At 38.6% G+C, this 18,200-nt stretch overlaps 1 protein-coding gene across 1 annotated transcript in view; it reads right to left on the bottom strand.

Moving 5' to 3' along the window:
- Positions 1-1,562: 1,562 nt before the first annotated feature.
- LOC103397886 (transducin-like enhancer protein 1) overlaps positions 1,563-18,200 on the bottom strand; it is a 22,928-nt gene continuing 6,290 nt past the window's right edge. Inside the window, 17 exon segments of the mRNA XM_008336303.3 lie at positions 1,563-2,901; positions 3,010-3,086; positions 3,175-3,325; positions 3,393-3,540; positions 3,836-4,083; positions 4,266-4,515; positions 4,689-4,765; positions 5,755-5,790; positions 5,792-5,958; positions 6,810-6,948; positions 7,454-7,603; positions 7,708-7,761; positions 7,890-8,003; positions 12,099-12,115; positions 12,399-12,609; positions 14,518-14,622; positions 15,005-15,067. Of these exon segments, the coding sequence (XP_008334525.1) occupies positions 2,794-2,901; positions 3,010-3,086; positions 3,175-3,325; positions 3,393-3,540; positions 3,836-4,083; positions 4,266-4,515; positions 4,689-4,765; positions 5,755-5,790; positions 5,792-5,958; positions 6,810-6,948; positions 7,454-7,603; positions 7,708-7,761; positions 7,890-8,003; positions 12,099-12,115; positions 12,399-12,609; positions 14,518-14,622; positions 15,005-15,067 (2,115 nt within the window). The 3' untranslated portion in view covers positions 1,563-2,793.

Genomic DNA, 18,200 nt, shown 5'->3' with positions numbered 1-18,200 from the left:
TGTTGATGTCACTTTGTTTCACAGCTTCTTCAACTTAAAGCTGATAGTCTTACACACAAAGGTTAACATATATGGGACATTTGTTCAAAAAAGTCTTTGTTTTTTGTAAAGTGAGTTGTATAACATTTACTTTTCACAAAAGCAATCATTATATTTACTTTACTAATAGCATGCTGTTGAAAACTGTTTGTTTGACAAACTAAACTGCATCCCAGGCAAGTGGTACTTTCACCCAGTTTCTAATGTCCTTCAACAACTGTTACCAATTAAAACGTCTTAATCTAGCAATCTAGACTAAATGTTTTTCAAAAGAACTATTATATTTAGGTTAGGAGTTGAGGAATAAGTCACTAGATCATAGAAATAAACCCAGGAAACAACCATCAGAGCTACCTAACAAACACTTGATAGAGCAATAGTAATCAGTCTCTGTCAAGGCTCAGGAAAGCTAAGCTAATACTACTAACCAACTGTTCTCCTTTGTTGATTGCTTTGATTTAATCATTTAGTGTTAGTTTTAATTAGGAATCAGCATTGTGTTCTAATTAGGAATGACAGCTAGGTGGCTAATCATGCCAGAAAATGTACCGTATGTAAAGAAAGTCACGTTATAAGCAATATATAATTTTGCCAAAATTATGTCATTAATTAACTGAGTGGAACTATTGATGTTGGGACATTCTATTGGAACACCTACATATTACTTTCCATTTTTCTTTGTGAGATTGTCATTTTTACATTTTATATTTTTAAAAGCTTAACATTAATAAGCATTGAATAATGTATCATTTATTTAAAAGCAATTCAACACAACTGCAAATAAGATTTTCTTATTCTTATTTCTCATTTTCTCCCCTGATAATCAGGGGTCCAGAGCCATGTTTTTTAAGTGTGCAGCATCTTTTTTTTCTAATCAGGATGCTTGTCTATGTTTGATCTTCATTCTACAGCAACAATCTTAAACTATAAAAGTACCATAGCCGTGTCCCAGAAAGTCAAAAAAGACGTCAGTTAACAAAAACTAAATTTATTATGTAGACATTTTATCATTATAGATTAGTTAGCATTAAGACTATTTACTTTTCCTCCATATTAGATGCTTCTTTTCAATGTAAAAGACGTACAAAAGGTTTGTTATTTCTAAATAATTCTATTGTGTAAGAAAGGACATATATACATTTTTACAAACATTCAACAGACGGGATAAGAAGAAGTGATTAATTTAAACTTTCACACTGGATCCTGACTGCTGTCCTCAGAGAATGTTAATGAATCCTGTCTTTCACTATTCAGAGAACATTAGTTTTAACAACACGTTTCAAACTAGGGACAATATGTGACAACATTAAATAAGTGGAATATAGCACAGAACTTCTTTTGTTTTTACATTATCACACTGCATTTTAATTAAAAAATAAAATTAAGTCACCATTGTTGGTCCTTGTTGGCAAAGCATTAACGTGATAAAGGCAGGATTGAGGCATAAAGTACAACAGTGAAGAGAGTGTCCAAAGAGTTGTTGACAAACATTGTGTAAAGACCATCTTGTTAGTTTTTCCGACCTCAGCTATGGACCACATTGTAAAAGACACCAAAGCATTAGAATTAGGAAAAGGAAAGTTAAGTTGTCAGCAACACCACACGGAAGAGTATTTTGTGATTGGGAAACATTATCCAGTTGATTCATAGTCTTCTTAATCTTGACGGTACATAAAGTCTAAGCAGTAAATTGTCATCTGTTCCTCACCCTAACCTCCTAACCCTAACCCCTTGTCTTTTCTTCAAAGATTTTACACGGTGAAATTGTCGGTGATGCCTAAATATTGATATCAGACAATGTCATTCCAAAGGAGAAAACTAATTTTGTCACAGAAATCTATTTATAAAATATAACACTTATAACTACATAAATACATAACATTTTTTAAATCACTGGAGCCATACAGTTCAATGAATTTTGGAACCCACAGTGTTATAGTACCAGGTGAAAACATGACATGACGGCATGTCATCACAGCTTATGCTGTTAATTAATGGGTTTATTTAATGGGTTTATTTCTCATATCCAGTGGGCACAAGCTTTCTGAAAAACTTCTTTTAGAAGATGTTTTGACCAAGTAACATGATCACATTTATAAATATGTGTTTATAGCTCCTTTGCAGGTAGACAGGTGGAATGGGAGCTACAAGCTGCCATCAAAACAGTGCAGTGGGTGAGAATAAGAATTACTGTTGAGAGAGGGAAAACACTTTTCAGACAGTGTAGGCTGTATATTACAGCAAACCAAACTTTTTAGGTCAAAGCTGAGACAAGCATGTGATGAGCTGCACACCAACATGATCTTTCTCCGGTGGGAGAAACACTTTTTCCATCTTTCCAGCTTTTTCTTATTGTGTGCACATTGTGCTCTGTCGCACACGTTTCACATACGAGGACTGTTTAATCTGGTCTCTGCCACGTAATAAAAAGTGTTTCATATTTTTTCATTTAGTACAGTGTTAACCAAAGAAGCTGGTCCCAGTCAATATGCAGCCAATGCATCTTCAATGCAAATCTTTCTTCAGTTGTTGTTCATTGTAACTGATCCCAGTGCAGTCCACAGCAGAAAGCAGTACAGACAAGGTCAAGCAAACCATTGGTCTCTTTACATTTACATCCTGAAGTTATTTATCCATGTGCATGTGTCTCTTCAGCAGATAGAACAGGGAAACCATGGTCTTCAAGGTCATCCATATGTGGATGTTAGTATTTGGAGAAAAACAGCAAATGTCCTTGTCTTTCCAATAAAATTTTCAGTAGATGACCTCATAAACAGTGGCTTTTTTGTCGCCGGAACCAGTGACAATGTATTTGTCGTCTACAGATATGTCACAGCTTAAAACTGAGGAAGATTCTTTAGACTGAGGAAACAAAAGGAGATAGAAATGAATAAATCCTCAATACGGAAAATTTTTTGTTGTTTAACAGATTGTCAACTTATCTTTCATTGAGTTTCATCATTTTCATACCTGGAATATGCTGGCTCCATAGGGCGTTCTCCACGCATTCAACAAATTGTCCTTTCCTGTACTCACAAACCATTTACCTGAGAGAAAAACACACAGAGTCAAACATACATTGTTAGTTACTAAGGTATAGTTATTAGAGGACAGGGATCTGATGAAGATACTAACCACAATAGGCAAACTGCAGAGACAGCACGCAGCTCTCGTGTAGATGAAGCTGGTACTTGTCAGGCTTGGTGACATGAAGAACTTCAACGTTGCTGCTCTCCATTCCCACAGCCAGCCACTCTCCTGTCGGACAGTAGCCAAGAGAAAAGATCTGCGCAGAAAGGATATGATTAACATTAAATTAGAATGAGTATATTTTACTTTACAAAAATTTGCACCTGTGAGGTAAAGTCATGCTGTTGCAGTTGCCGCCCCTCCCTCAGATCCCAGGAGCGGACTGTGTTGTCCAGGCCACCGGTCCACAGCTTGGTGCCATCATTGGAGATGTCAATACAGCTGGCACCGTCTGTGTGCCCCTGGAACTGCCTGCAGGGTACACACACACACACGCACGCACACACACACACAGTTGAGTTAAATAAAGACAGGTGTTTAAACAAAGACATTGGCACTCAGGTTGCCAGTCAGTTGGCATGTTTTACAGGTATTACTGGGAAAACGTTAGTCACAATTATCCCCAATCACTCTAGCAAAAAATTATGGCTCCTACTACTAAGTCAAAGTCTGGTGAATAGTGGAGTTGCTTAAAATTGACTTTGGTATCCATTAATCTGAAACACTCAAACAAACTCATTGTGTAAAAACAGAGTTATCTTTTCACCTAACAAGTGTCTGGTTGTGTAAATCCCACACTGCAATGTTTCCATCGCTGCAACAGGAGAAGCAGACTTTAGAGTCTGGGCTGATGGCCAGAGCGTAGCACGCTGGCGCTGATGATGTTAATTCTGCCTTAATCCTAGGCGTGGGTGTGGCCAAATCCCAGATTGACAAAGTGCTCGCCTCACCACCCACTATTAGTGTTCGGCCATCAGGGAGGAGACGGCAGGAACGAATGTAGTTGTCTCGATTCTGACATCAAATAAAAAGTTACATTTTATCATTTATTAAGATTCTATCATTTGGGCATAAAATATATATACGTGTTGAAAACAAAAAATGTTTTGTTCATGAAGAACAGCCTTTTTAAAAATGTTTTCATGCATGAAACAATAAATCTTTCCTAATTATTTATCATATGAAATCTGACTTACCAAACAGTCCAGCTGTGACACTGGGCTCTTATTTCCTGGGTGGCTAATGTCCCAGACTTTGACACAGCCCTTCCCACCTGTGTAGACATGTCGTGTGGGGTTGCTGATGGTAACAGCACAAACCACCTCACCATGGTTCAGCGTGTTGATCTGACGGGCATGGCGAGGGATCCCTGGACCGACCAAAGCATCAGGGGGAAATGGAACAGGCTGCATTTGACCATCAGCAGCCACATGAAAAGAATAGGCACTAAAGATCAAAGGAGAAAATAATGTGAGACATGTAAACAACAATGCCAGAGCAGGTGAAACAGTATACTGTACAAGGAAAATAATTTGATTTTTTTTCCCATGCACAAATCAGTTGTTCCACAGGCGGTGGTCAATTGGTCCTCAAAAAATAAAAGCATCAAATTCACTTACGGCTTTCCGCCTGGAATTCCCGTCAGGCTAGGAGGTATTCCAGGAACTCGCATGTGAGGATGAGGATCAAATCCAACCTTGAGAAAAAAAACCCAAACAAACATTGAAGATCACAGTACAAACACATGCCTATGTACACATGCCCAAGGTAGCAGCAAAACACACACACACACAAATCAATAGTAACCTGTGGAACAGAATACAAACAGTCATGAGCGCAGAGCAAACACACACTTAGGCGCTAGAACGCAAACACGCACACACATACTGAACCCCACATTGACACACACAGTATATGAGTGATGAGAGTTAGCAAACGGAGGTTGTGGTGTCACGCACTGAGACACACATGCAGCCGCTGAGTACACAGGCAGAGTTTCTATTAAGTGTTGCCCAAACACAGATACTTCTGTGAGTCGGCTAAACCTATTTAAACAGTGTAATGAACACAGTGCAAATAGAGCCAAGAGAGATCAGCTGCCTGAATGTAATGCACACCAGCAAACCTGCTATAAAAAAGCTATCACACATACGTAGGAGGAAAACACGTCATAAGTTAAAATTATATCAGATAAAGACACAACACATCACAATGGTTAGTTAATAATTAAAGCATTTAATGTATCTAAAAGTAATTATTAAAAGAAAAGGAACAGTGTCATCTAAAACATTTGATCATTTTCACTGTCCTACTAAGCTCTCCCACGCCATTACATCCCACTACAGTTAACCTACCACTATTGGTGTTTTCCTTGAAAATGCTATCATATTCAGGCAGACTGTTGTAATATTGTCATATCATGTTATGATATGGATTTTAAATGTCTTCTTTCCCCTTCCATCAGCTGTTCATGACTTTTTGCTTGTACAATGAAAAATGGATGAAAACAAGTAGCAGGACAAAAGCTAACACTCAATACTTCTACAAATGTAGAAACAGTGTTTTAGAGCATGTTACAAAAAAACATTCAAACTTTAATTTAAATATGTAGTAAAACGTTCAGTAAAAAAACTGCATCAGACTACACTGAATGAACTTCTTTTTGAAATTTGAACTTCTTTTTACCATGGGTGAACGGCTGTACGCTGCTACAGCGGCAGGGGGAGGCGCCGGACTCGTCTGTAGGTGACATGTTGTGTAGTCCAGCAGCGTAGGCTGCCACTCCAGCTGCACCAGCTAGCTCTCCGTTCATCCCTGCTGCATGGGGTAACATACCAAACGCACCTGGGTATGGACCTGGAACAGCAAGTGGTGTCCGCAAACCTGCAGCTAAGAGGTAGGAATACAACATATTAAGTTGTAGTTAAGTTAAGTTAAGTTGACCTTAAAATAAATTAAATATAATTTTAATATAGAAACTAATGCTGCAACTTTATATATATAATAAAAGTGAATAATCCTTTTCTGATCATCTTACTCTGACACCATTTCTGTGTTTGTATTCTAATCTATAGGTAGATCCAGTCTGAAGGAGGTTGATGTGTATGTGTGTGTGTGTGTGTTTGTGAGTGAGTGAGTGGATGAACTATAAACGTGTGAAGCACTGTTACTGTAGAGGTTATTTATAAAAGGTGTTTGTAAAATCTTGAGGCTATTAGCTAATTTTCTTTGGCAAATAAGACCAAACAGTATAAAGGAATGAATAATAATGATTCCTCTCTACTTCATGTGTCACTTTTTTCAAGTTCCAATATATTTGACATACAGCATTAAAACTTTTGTTTCAGTAAGTTACAGACCATTAAAGAAGCTATCTCATGAGTAAACAAACGGAATTTTATCATAGCTGAACTATTGCTGAAATAAAGTAAATAGACAAAGCCATATAATTCCATGCTTTAATTTCAACGGGTTAACCACTGGAATAAAAACACAGCATGGTGATAGAATTGAAGTAACTCCTTTTGTGAAAATTGCAACATCAAATTCAAGATCACATTTAGTTTAAACTAAAAAAGAAATGTAGCTGTAGGTATGCAAAATGTATTTAAACTTTTCTGTTATGCATTTTTCAATGCAAATAATTTGACAAAGTATATTGAAAACCTCACTCAATACCCTATGGGTAAACATTTCCATATTTAAAATAATTCAGTTGCAAATATTTATTCTGAGCTTACTTGGCGGATGTGGTATCTCCATGGAGGGGGGTTTAGACAGACTGGGTCGAATTCCAGGTGTGGTGCTTGGACCCGGGGTGGAGTCACCTCGAGGTGTGGGTGTGCATGACTTAAGCCCAGGTGTACCTGCCTTCTCCCACTGCAAACCAAATTTTAACAAAACATTACTAAAATATTATCTGTAAATAATACAATGCGCATTAGATCTTTAAGAATGTTGCTCAATTATACCTTTCTGTTGGGCCAGAAGGGAGCACAAAATTAATAAAATGTTTTTGTCATCTTTATTACAATTATAGTCACACAGATATATTTCATCATCTAACCATTCATTCATCATCAGGGTCATACACTTTGACAGTCCAATAGTCCATCAAATGTCCATATTAGGATTAAAAAAAACTTTCATACATCTGGTAAATTTAGAGTATTTAGTTTACCTAATCATGAATGTTTATGGACTGTGGAAGGAGAACCTCAGTAAATGGAGAAAACCCATGGACACACAAGAAGAACATAAAATGCCATTCAAAAAGATTACCAGTTACCACGGTGGCTCACACTGGCTCACACCAATTATTCTTCCAGTGTGTCACACTCACATAACCAGCTGTAATGTATTAAAATACTATACTTTTCCCTACCATTGCCATTTCTTTGGACTTGAGGGAGGAGGAGCTCGCTGAAGATGCTGTGGAGGCTGGACTGCAGGGATCCTTCTTGAGAAGACGTGCTTTGTCTAGGCCATTCTCTCTGGGTGAGGGCAGAGAAGTCCCACGAGGAGAGGCAGGGTCCTGGTGAAGATACATGAATTCAATGAATTGCTGCATAACTGACTACTTTAATAGTGGTTTAATTCAAACTAAGTGTTCATAAAAGACATGCACAATGCACAGACCTCATTTGAAACATCCACCACTAAATTGTCATCACTCTTTTCCCCATCACTGTCCTGTAAAAACAGAAATGCATTTATTAATTATAAATCTAAGAAAAGGTCAATTAATACACCAAAGAAAAAAAATCTATATTATCTAATCTATATTTGCACAGTATTCACACAGCAAGAAAAACTCTTACATAGTGGCTAGAATCTTTGTCATCCACTTTGCGTTTTTTCAAGTCATTTGGAAACTCTGGCCCATTTTGACACTTATCTGAGTTCCCAAGACTTTCTGGCAGCACTGAGTTACTCTGCAGATGAAAGCAGGTGAACAGGAAAAGAATGAAGAGCAGAAGTATATGCAGAGGAATAAAGCAAAGAGGTTTCCAAAAAAGACAGGGTGGATACAAAAGAATATATAGATATAGAAGATATAACACATGCAGGTTCGGGGACAAAGAAAAAACAGAGGTTAGACAACTTTGCCATTATGAAACAATCTTTTCAGGTATTTATTGTTGCAAGGGTGCACAGTGCCACCCTTAACTTTTGACTACTAATTATAAATGCCTCATAGTCATGTACTCATGTAGTGATGAACAGGTTAGAAAAACACTTGCATGTGGTTTAATAGTCAACAAAAGCATAAATTAAGTAGCTTTAACAGTCAAACAGGAGCCTCTTTTGTCATTTGACTAAAGGCAGTCACAGTCACACACAAACCAACACCGGTGAAGTTGATGATAACAATAAGTGGCTCTTAAAATCTATCAGTGCTCATTCTTCCAGCTCTGACAAACTGCTGTGTGTGAACGCAATTGACTATAAAAGCCTGTGTGGAATCAAATGTGTATAAAACTTAGAGTATGTGAGCACACACACACACACACACACAAGCACACAAAGAAAAAGCTGCCCCACAATGGCCTCCTGACCAACGGATCCTACTGTTAACAGATTAAAGCTTCACGTTGAGTCCATTATAGTCTCTGCCTGTCAATGAAATGTGCATTACAACATACACAAACACACCTGCACACATTTAGCCAAGTAGTAGACTTTGAGGGGGGAAAGGGTAAATGAAGGAGGAATGGCTAAGGGAACAGGAGGAGGGTGAAAAAAAAGGTGGGAATGGGAGGGAAGATTAAAGGAAAGAGGATGATGGGAGGGTGTGAGATTGCAGAGAAGAAGAGAAGAAGAGACAAGAGAGAGGAGGAATGAGGAGTATGGAGGAGGAAAAAAAAATCTGTATTCTGCCAATGGCCCCTTCCTTCTCACCTTGCCCTCTTCTTCACCCTTTCGTTCCACCTCCTCTTTTACTGAAAGGTTTTAATGAGTTGGGCACAAGAGCACTGACCTGCAAAACATGAGCAATCCCCCCTTGCCTCTCCTATTGGCTAAGTCTTTATCCCTCACACTAGCATGCACACACACTCGGTGTCATATGACTGCTGCTCATCCCCCTACCCTTCTACCCCTTTCCCAAGCCCTTCCCTCTCAGTGGTGGTGATATAAACACAATGAGAGTCTTTAAGCATGGGATCAGGGGCATAAGGGTGGGGCAGGGGTAATCTGCTTACTGAGGTGTTAAATGGGCACAACAATGTGTGTGTGTGTGTGTGTGTGTGTGTGACCATGCTAAAAAGCTCATTTGGCGAAGAAAGGAAAGCTAACAGTTCAGAAAAGATCTGGGGCAAGAGTCGAGCCAAAGTTCTGAGTAAGAGATCCTAAGCACATATGAACAGCAGAGGAGCTTATCAGACTAGATGGTCAACTGAACTTCATAAATCCAGGAGGAAACTCCTGGATGTAATAATCATAAATAATTATAAAAAAACCTCTATACATATGGCTATCAAGAGAAATGTGTAGCATAAAACTATAACAAAAGTTATAGGAGTGAGTGTTTTTTTAACAAGATGCATTGATCCTTTGTACCATGAAGAGCAGCAATATTCATGATTACACTGGCATCTTCAATATTTTTCAGACTACATTAGTTAACACCATATGAGTACAAGTTCGAATTTGTTATTTTCCCATCTAAAAACAAGACTGTGCAGCTTCTTGTTAATTTGCTGTTAGCCATCAAAGTTAACAGATGCCATAGACAGAAAAAGAGCAAAGCACCTGACAATGGTACTTCTCATGTTTAGGAGGTTTGAGCCTAAAATATGCTGATTTTCCATCATAGTGATGACGGCCACCTATCAACTCCTCTTTGGCTGAAATATCTACTATAACACCTATACATTACACCAGAAGCTATTGTTGTTTTTTTGCAGGCACAAATAAAGGGTAAAGTTACTTGGTCATTAAATATGCTACTACAGCATCAATATAACAGTGAATTATTTGTTATGCTGAGTCACAAGTATATTGGTGAGGCAGTGACTGACTCAGTGGGCGAAATATTAGACTGGATTAAAAACTAAGCCTCGGTAATGGAATTCATAATGGGATACTAAAAAGCAATAAATAAAATCAAAATTTTAAGATAAAAATTACAACAAAAACATTGAATGATTTGGTTTTATTTATTAAGCAAATCAATATGGCAAAGATGTTATTATGATTCTTTGAAATTTCGCTGTGACATTAAAATATCGCATTTATTTGTTTTTAGGTTTTGAAAAGTACTGTGTGCTTGTCGTGCTACAAAACTGTTTTAGTATGTTAAACAAGAACGTGTTTTTTTTTTTTAAACGCCTAAGGGTCAGCTAATTTTAAATGTTGTTTGCTTAGAGAAGGTTAAATTTGTTTATTCATTTACAGGGAGTGCAGAATTATTAGGCAATTGAGTATTTTGACCACATCATCCTCTTTATGCACGTTGTCTTACTCCAAGCTGTATAGGCTCGAAAGCCCACTACTAATTAAGCTTAGCAGGTGATGTGGGTCAGAAGAGGGACTTGACAGGCTCTGAAAAGTCAAAAATAGTGAGATATCTTGCAGAGGGATGCAGCACTCTTAAAATTGCCAAGCTTCTGAAGCGTGATCATCGAACAATCAAGTGTTTCATTCAGAATAGTCAACAGGGTCGCAAGAAGCGTGTGGAAAAACCAAGGTGCAAAATAACTGCCCATGAACTGAGAAAAGTCAAGAGTGCAGCTGCCAAGATGCCACCTGCCACCAGTTTTGCCATATTTCAGAGCTGCAACATCACTGGAGTGCCCAAAAGCACAAGGTGTGCAATACTCAGAGACATGGCCAAGGTAAGAAAGGCTGAAAAACGACCACCACTGAACAAGACACACAAGCTGAAACGTCAAGACTGGGCCAAGAAATATCTCAAGACTGATTTTTCTAAGGTTTTATGGACTGATGAAATGAGAGTGAGTCTTGATGGGCCAGATGGATGGGCGCGTGGCTGGATCGGTAAAGGGCAGAGAGCTCCAGTCCCACTCAGATGCCAGCAAGGTGGAGGTGGGGTACTGGTATGGGCTGGTATCATCAAAGATGAGCTTGTGGGGCCTTTTCGGGTTGAGGATGGAGTCAAGCTCAACTCCCAGTCCTACTGCCAGTTTCTGGAAGACACCTTCTTCAAGCAGTGGTACAGGAAGAAGTCCGCATCCTTCAAGAAAAACATGATTTTCATGCAGGACAATGCTCCATCACACGCATCCAATTACTCCACAGTGTGGCTGGCAAGAAAGGGCCTAAAAGAAGAAAAACTAATGACATGGCCTCCTTGTTCACCTGATCTGAACCCCATAGAGAACCTGTGGTCCCTCATCAAATGTGAGATTTACAAGGAGGGAAAACAGTACACCTCTCTGAACAGTGTCTGGGAGGCTGTGGTTGCTGCTGCACGCAATGTTGATCGTGAACAGATCAAAACACTGACAGAATCCATGGATGGCAGGCTTTTGAGTGTCCTTGCAAAGAAAGGTAGCTATATTGGTCACTGATTTGTTTTTGAATGTCAGAAATGTATATTTGTGAATGTTGAGCTGTTATATTGTTTTCCCTGGTGAAAATAAATAATTGAAATGGGTATATATTTGTTTTTTGTTAAATTGCCTAATAATTATGCACAGTAATAGTCACCTGCACACACAGATATCCTCCTAAAATAGCTAAAACTAAAAAAGCCCCACTCCAACTCCCAAAAATATTCAGCTTTGATATTAATGGGTCTTTTGGATTCTTTAAGAACATGGTTGTTGTTAAATAATAAAATTAATCCTCAAAAATACAACTTGCCTAATAATTCTGCACTCCCTGTAATTATATTGTATTGTATTGATCACGCAGATGTTTATCCACAGAACAGAAACCGTATTGTTGCAGATATTTCATGTGATAAAGTCAAATTGGGCAAAAGCAAAGTTTCTTTAAGATTGAAAATAAGTAATATGTGTTCTTTATTATGACAGTAAGCATTAATGCAAAAAGGTACTTACAGTTCCAGGCTCTCGTTCTATTGTCATTTTGATGTTCAGTCAGAACAAAAACAAGAGAGAAAATATGAGAATCATTGAACATTCTATATGTTGATGAAAATATGTATCTGAAAAAACTGTTAAACAAACATTCACACCATGATTTCAGTGAATTTAAAGAAAACATCTCCTAAAAAATACAATTCCAATATAAAATACTCGATGATTATTAAACTATTATTATAACTATTAAAACAACCTAAGGGCAAATAAAAACATAGGAACAACACAAAGTCCGTTTATAATGGCAGGTTTGTTCACCTATCAGGTGTTCAGGTACTCCACTGTGCGTGTCTGTTCCAGAGAGGTGGGGCTTTTTATCACCACTGTCTTTTCCTGCCAAATGGGGAGGTAGTGCCCCGGAAAGAGCCAGGAGACCAGCTGAACCACCCAGCTGTGAGAGGTGGAGCCCAGCAGGGTGAGGAGTGAGAGGTACAGGGGCACCACCATGATTGTGGGATAGGTGCTGCTGCTTCAACAGAGAAAGAAAAAATTAGAGAAAGAGGTGGTTAACAGAGATGTAGATGATAGAAAGGATGCTGACCAAGCACTTAATTTTGACTAAAGATGGAATTTTACTACAAATCAAATGTAGTGCTACTGAACAGAACATTGTTTTGTCAGGATTATAGATAATACCAATAAAATACTCTAAACCTAATCATTTTACAGGGATCGTCACCCTTGATCTTACGGTGCCGGTCTCCTCACAGAGTGCACTGGATCAAAGAAATCCCTTTTCACCTTTGTTTTGAAGTTTAAGTGCCAATCTCAATTTACAACCCTGTGGCTTCTTTAAATGTGCAAGACAGTGACAACTGACTTCAACATGTTCAGAAAAGTGAGCAGTCAAAAAGAAAAAAAATCAATACTCCTCGGTAACCTTATCACAAGACATTTCTGGTCATACTTAAGTCTTCAACAGATGGGAGAGTTTCTTGAGAGGCTGGGTTTACAACACCTCAACAAGCTACAGCAGTTGACGAGTCAGTGAACACATCCTCTCCCCCCACACACACCCTCCTCCCTCAGAGGTCAAACACTGAACAATGCTGACAGCTGGGATCACAGCCCAGTCTGAAGATGTGGTGGGAGAAGAGAGGGGAAGAAAAGAAAAAATGACATAAGAAGGGGGGGCTCAGGGCCCCAGCTGCTGCCTGCACTGTCAGGTCTTGTGAGAGAGTGAGACGGTTAAGAGGAGAGAGGAGGAGGGAAAAGGGTGAGAGAGAGGGAGAGAAGGAGATAGTTTGGCTGGCAGCCCTGCTTTCTCTTTTACACCAAATCAGGCGCTCGTCTAAGAGTGAAATGCCTTTGTGTTCCAAAACATCATTATTGCCTCCTCAGACAGTAGCCGCGGGAATCCAGGCTCACTGATTTGCCATGGGAAAGGGAGGAGGAAAGAAGGAGGGGAAAGGCAAAGGAGGTGCACAGTAGACAATTTGGTAGGGGTGGTACGAGTGCTGAAGGTCAAACCAACTTTTATCTCACCTAATTTAACTAACCAACCCACCCCCTCTCCCGAATCTCTCGATCCATCCTTTAATAATAATAATAATACATTTTATTTCAAAGGCACCTTTCTGTCACCCAAGGACACCTAAGTGTCTTTAGTTCTTGTTCTGCCACAATAAATGACAAAAATAAAAAGTATTAGCCGCCATGCCTGCCTACAAAAGTTGCTGCTCACACACATCAACTGTTTGCTTGCATGCCTAATAATCACACACCTACATCTCAAGAAAATACACAAACACACACACACGTAATCTCTCTAATCCACAACAAACAGACTGGCTGATGTTTTTTGGGGGGGTGTTTCCACAAATGCATGCTCAGTTACACACAGACAGACACACACAGAAAGAAGCAAAAACAAAAACTCACACATAGATATACAAACAGGACCCCTGATGGGAGTAAATGGAGGGGAAGCAATAGTGCAGGAAAGAAGAACCTGGCTTTTCATGGGATGTTAGTGTGCACTCGGGTGAGTGTGTGTGTAGGGTGGGAGTGGGAGTAGAGTGAATGACAAGCTGTTGTGGGAGAGAAGAGGAGAGGGAAAGACAGCAGTGTAAGCCAACGACCCTCCCTTTAGAAACACTGAAATCCTGCAGTTAAGACCAAAAAAAAAACCTGCCAACCCCATTTACAGGGACTAACAATTCTAATTCAATAATTTCTGCATCAGGAGGTCAATAGAGGTTTACATGCATGTTCTGTCACAAACCTGAAAATTTCTGTTTTTTATTTAACCATTTAAAATATCCACTATTTACAGGAGAGTGATAAGTATATGTGGTTTTGTTTGTCTGCACTTTAACATGATCAAACACAGTGAAACAGTATCAATGAAATAATGATGAAATAAAAGAATACACACTGTAGGTGGAAGACCTGGCAGTCCACGTACACCGATGACAGCATTAAGCTCTGCCATAGTCACCTGTTTCGCTCGCTCCACAGCTTGAACCACCTGCTGTTGATGCTGCAAAACAGACAACCAGACAATGTTGCCAGAAGGAAAAATTAAAAATTTGAAAGAAGTCATTTAATTGCTTTTTTTATTAAAAAAACAGATGTGTGTCAATATGTTTGTTTTCATATTTTGTCCAAAGTCCTCAAGTATTGACCTGATAGCAATAAAAGACTTGGGGGTAACGTGAGATGAACAAACCTATAAAGTTAGACATTTCTTTGTTTGTCTGACATGTTTTGAATACATTCCCACTGTGCAGATGTTCTGGTGCATTAAAAGCAAAGGAAAAAAAACAATAAGCAAAGTCTTAACTTAACTGAACATGTAAATGAGAGTGTGTCGAACTGGAGAGAGAGAAAAGGAAGTGTTCAGGTCAGTCACACATACTTACCTCCTGTGAGAGAAAGGGAATGACTTGTGCACAGATGGTATTTAGTCTCTTGGCAATCTCAGTCTGATGAAGAAGGAAACAAGAGGGGACTGTTAATAACATAATTTCAATCATTTAGAGAAGACAGCTGTTCAGTTACACCAATAAAGCAATACAAGCGTAAGCACCCCTGTATACACAAGTGCAAAGAGACGAGGACTATGAGAAACACACAAAAACACGGCCCTCTGTCTCTTAACATACAGGTGTGTGTGTGTGTGTGTGTCTTAACAAACACAGATATACAGAATGAATAGATTTTTCCCTCTAATCATCAGTGTGAGCTCGGGTTTCCCTCTACCCTGTATTTCTTTTGCTCTTGCTGCTTTCGTCCCTTTTCCCGTCAGCACTTTGACATAATCTCATCAGCTCCTAACTTTATTTGCTCTCACCGAGTATCCATGCCAACACATCCGCCTGCCCCCCTGAAGCCCCGGAGGTGGCTACAATTGGCTGAAACCAGATACCCCACAGTCACATTTAATCAGATAAGGAAACTCATATTACATATCATCCAACCAAATTCATACAACAAAGGCCGGAGTGAAGAGGGATGAGTTTAGAGGAGCGTTGGTAAGGGCTCGTCTGGTGTACTCCCTCTACATAGACAAACACTTAATGTGACCTTAGCTGTTGTTAATTAGCAGAGACATGGGAAAGGTTAGATATCTAATGAATATTAGTTGGAAACACTGACAGGTGGCTGACAGAAAACTTTTTACAAGTCTTAAAATTAGGAAACAGCCTATGAAAAGAATAACTGTGTAGTAGAACGTGTGCTACCTAAAGAACACAACAACAACCTGTGTAAACAGAGTTGATGCTGTGCCCCAGACTAAGAATAACAAAAGCAACACAACTAATATCATGACAAAATAACAATAACGTTACACTCCTTATATTCACTGTTAAAGGCTTTTTTTGTGTTGGAACCATATTATTGTATAATATATAGTAAGTAAAACAAACGGATATGTAAATAAACTGTTTGCGCCTCAACCCTAATACAATGCATGTGCTGAAAATGAGACATTTCATATGACAATTCTTTTAGTCCCGTGGAAACCTGCACACTGACCTGCTCCCGAGATGCTGACGTGTGCATAACCGTAACTCAATCTCAGAATACACCATTTATACCATGCACAGAAAGCTGTAAATAGAGAGCTGTTTCAGGAAGACTATACCTGCACACCCAGTTTCAGAACGTTAATCTGTCTGCCTACAATTATCCTCATACAACAGCTCAACTGATTAGACAGTCTGAGAATAGCCTCAAACGACTAAGGGATTATATCTGAGCTAATCTACCTAAACCAACTGACAAGACTAACAAGGATGAAACAAACAAGGCTGTGATCCTTTAGTGAGACAGGATTACACAGCATGACTTAACATATGCAAGAAAACTAATCAAACAAAACTATTTCGCCATCTTTCTTTTCAGTTTTAAACTGACACTAATGAGTTTCTTAATAACTATAAATCGTTAATTTTTATATCAAACAGTGCATCAATTTTAAAATATTCCAAGGACATTCTTTGAATGTTTTAGCACCACACACTTTATTTCTTTTATAAATACAATGCAATTATTCGGCTTTAATGTAGTTATATTAAAATGTTTTTAATCTATTTTGAAATAACTGTTATCATTTTCAATACTTTAGTCATCCTTTTAGAAATGTTGGGGGTTTTTTTTACCTCTTAGCTTTATTATACTTATTAATTTGAACAATTTTGTCTGTGTAACCCAGCTATGTAGCAGTAACATTTCTTTTAATCAAGATATTTGAGATCTCATGGCTAACATCTGTCTATTTTGCTTAAATTTCGGCCATTTTAAGCTAAATTGAGAACATTTATTTTAAATACTTTATCAGTCAATTGAGGTTTAACATAATTATTAAATATTAATAATTCATTTAAATCATTTAATTACATTCCTGGAAAATTGTTCACAACTATACACAGGCACAGATACCAAGGCAACACACCTTTACTTGAAACACTGTGACTCAATCACACGCCAAGGTGTAGGAACTCTGACTAGACAGTCAGCTAAACTCTCTTTTATTCATGAATATGAAAGACATTGTGGTTATTGTTTATTTGAATTTATTTCTTCATATTTTAGTGAATCCAACTTCAATGACAAGAGGTCTAGAATACGTTCAATATAAACGAACATCCAAAGAGTGAAAACTAAGGAGAAAAAACAGAATACAACTCACGGAACGTAATCCATTAAAAACCTGAACAAATCCGACATACAAATTAACTTAAATAATATATAAACAATACATACAAGTAATGCCTCTGGGAATGAACAGGTAAGTAAGTTGAAGACTTTTCTGGTGTGATGCTCATCTGCACTTTAACAGTTCGCTTAACTGAAAAACGTTTCCCAAGCGTAATTCTTGTGCTTTGCTTCTTACTTCCGGTTTAGTGTAAAATGCAACCTTCAAAATAAAAGTCTACTGAAAGTTATGATCTTTCAAAATAAGAACATAAAAAGTATAAATAAACGCCTGAAGGGCAGAACATGCAGTATAAGAAGACAAAGTGCTTACAGAATATAGGCTTCCCACCTCACACGAATAATTGAAGCATTACTGTCACACAACCAGGTAACACACAGCCGTGCTCACACGGGCAGGAGGCAGTTTGTTAGTCTGTATACCACTACACCATCCCTCAATCCCCCCCAAAAGAGCTTGTTGTTCTGACAACTGCAGCCCCAAGCTAATGACCTCCCCTTGAGTTTTAGTGTGGAAGTGTTTGTGTATGTGTGGACAAAAGGAAAGAGATGCAGCTCCCTCATAATGAAAGAAAAGTAGCTCTGCATGGCTATAAATGAAAGAAGAGCCAAGAGGGGAAAAAGAGACACAGGGGAATGGAGGGGGAGAAGGAGCTGGAGAAACAAGAGACCCCATGGTTGTAAATGGAGAAACAAGAAGGCAGTAAGAAAAGGAGAGAGACCTAGGTTATAAAAAGGGGAGAGAAGGAGAACATTAGGGGGGAAACCTGAGGGAAGGGAGTGTGAAAGAGTCAGATACACAGTTCCACTCTACTGTGAAGCAGTCAGGCCAATCTACCTCCAATTTCTTCTGGTCTGACTGGTCGATAACTGTGGTAATTACTGGTAGATTCTTAG

This window comes from Cynoglossus semilaevis, chromosome Z, assembly GCF_000523025.1.
Source record: "Cynoglossus semilaevis isolate Cse_v1.0 chromosome Z, Cse_v1.0, whole genome shotgun sequence".
Lineage (NCBI taxonomy): Eukaryota > Metazoa > Chordata > Actinopteri > Pleuronectiformes > Cynoglossidae > Cynoglossus > Cynoglossus semilaevis.
This window is presented reverse-complemented; position numbering and strand designations above follow the sequence as displayed.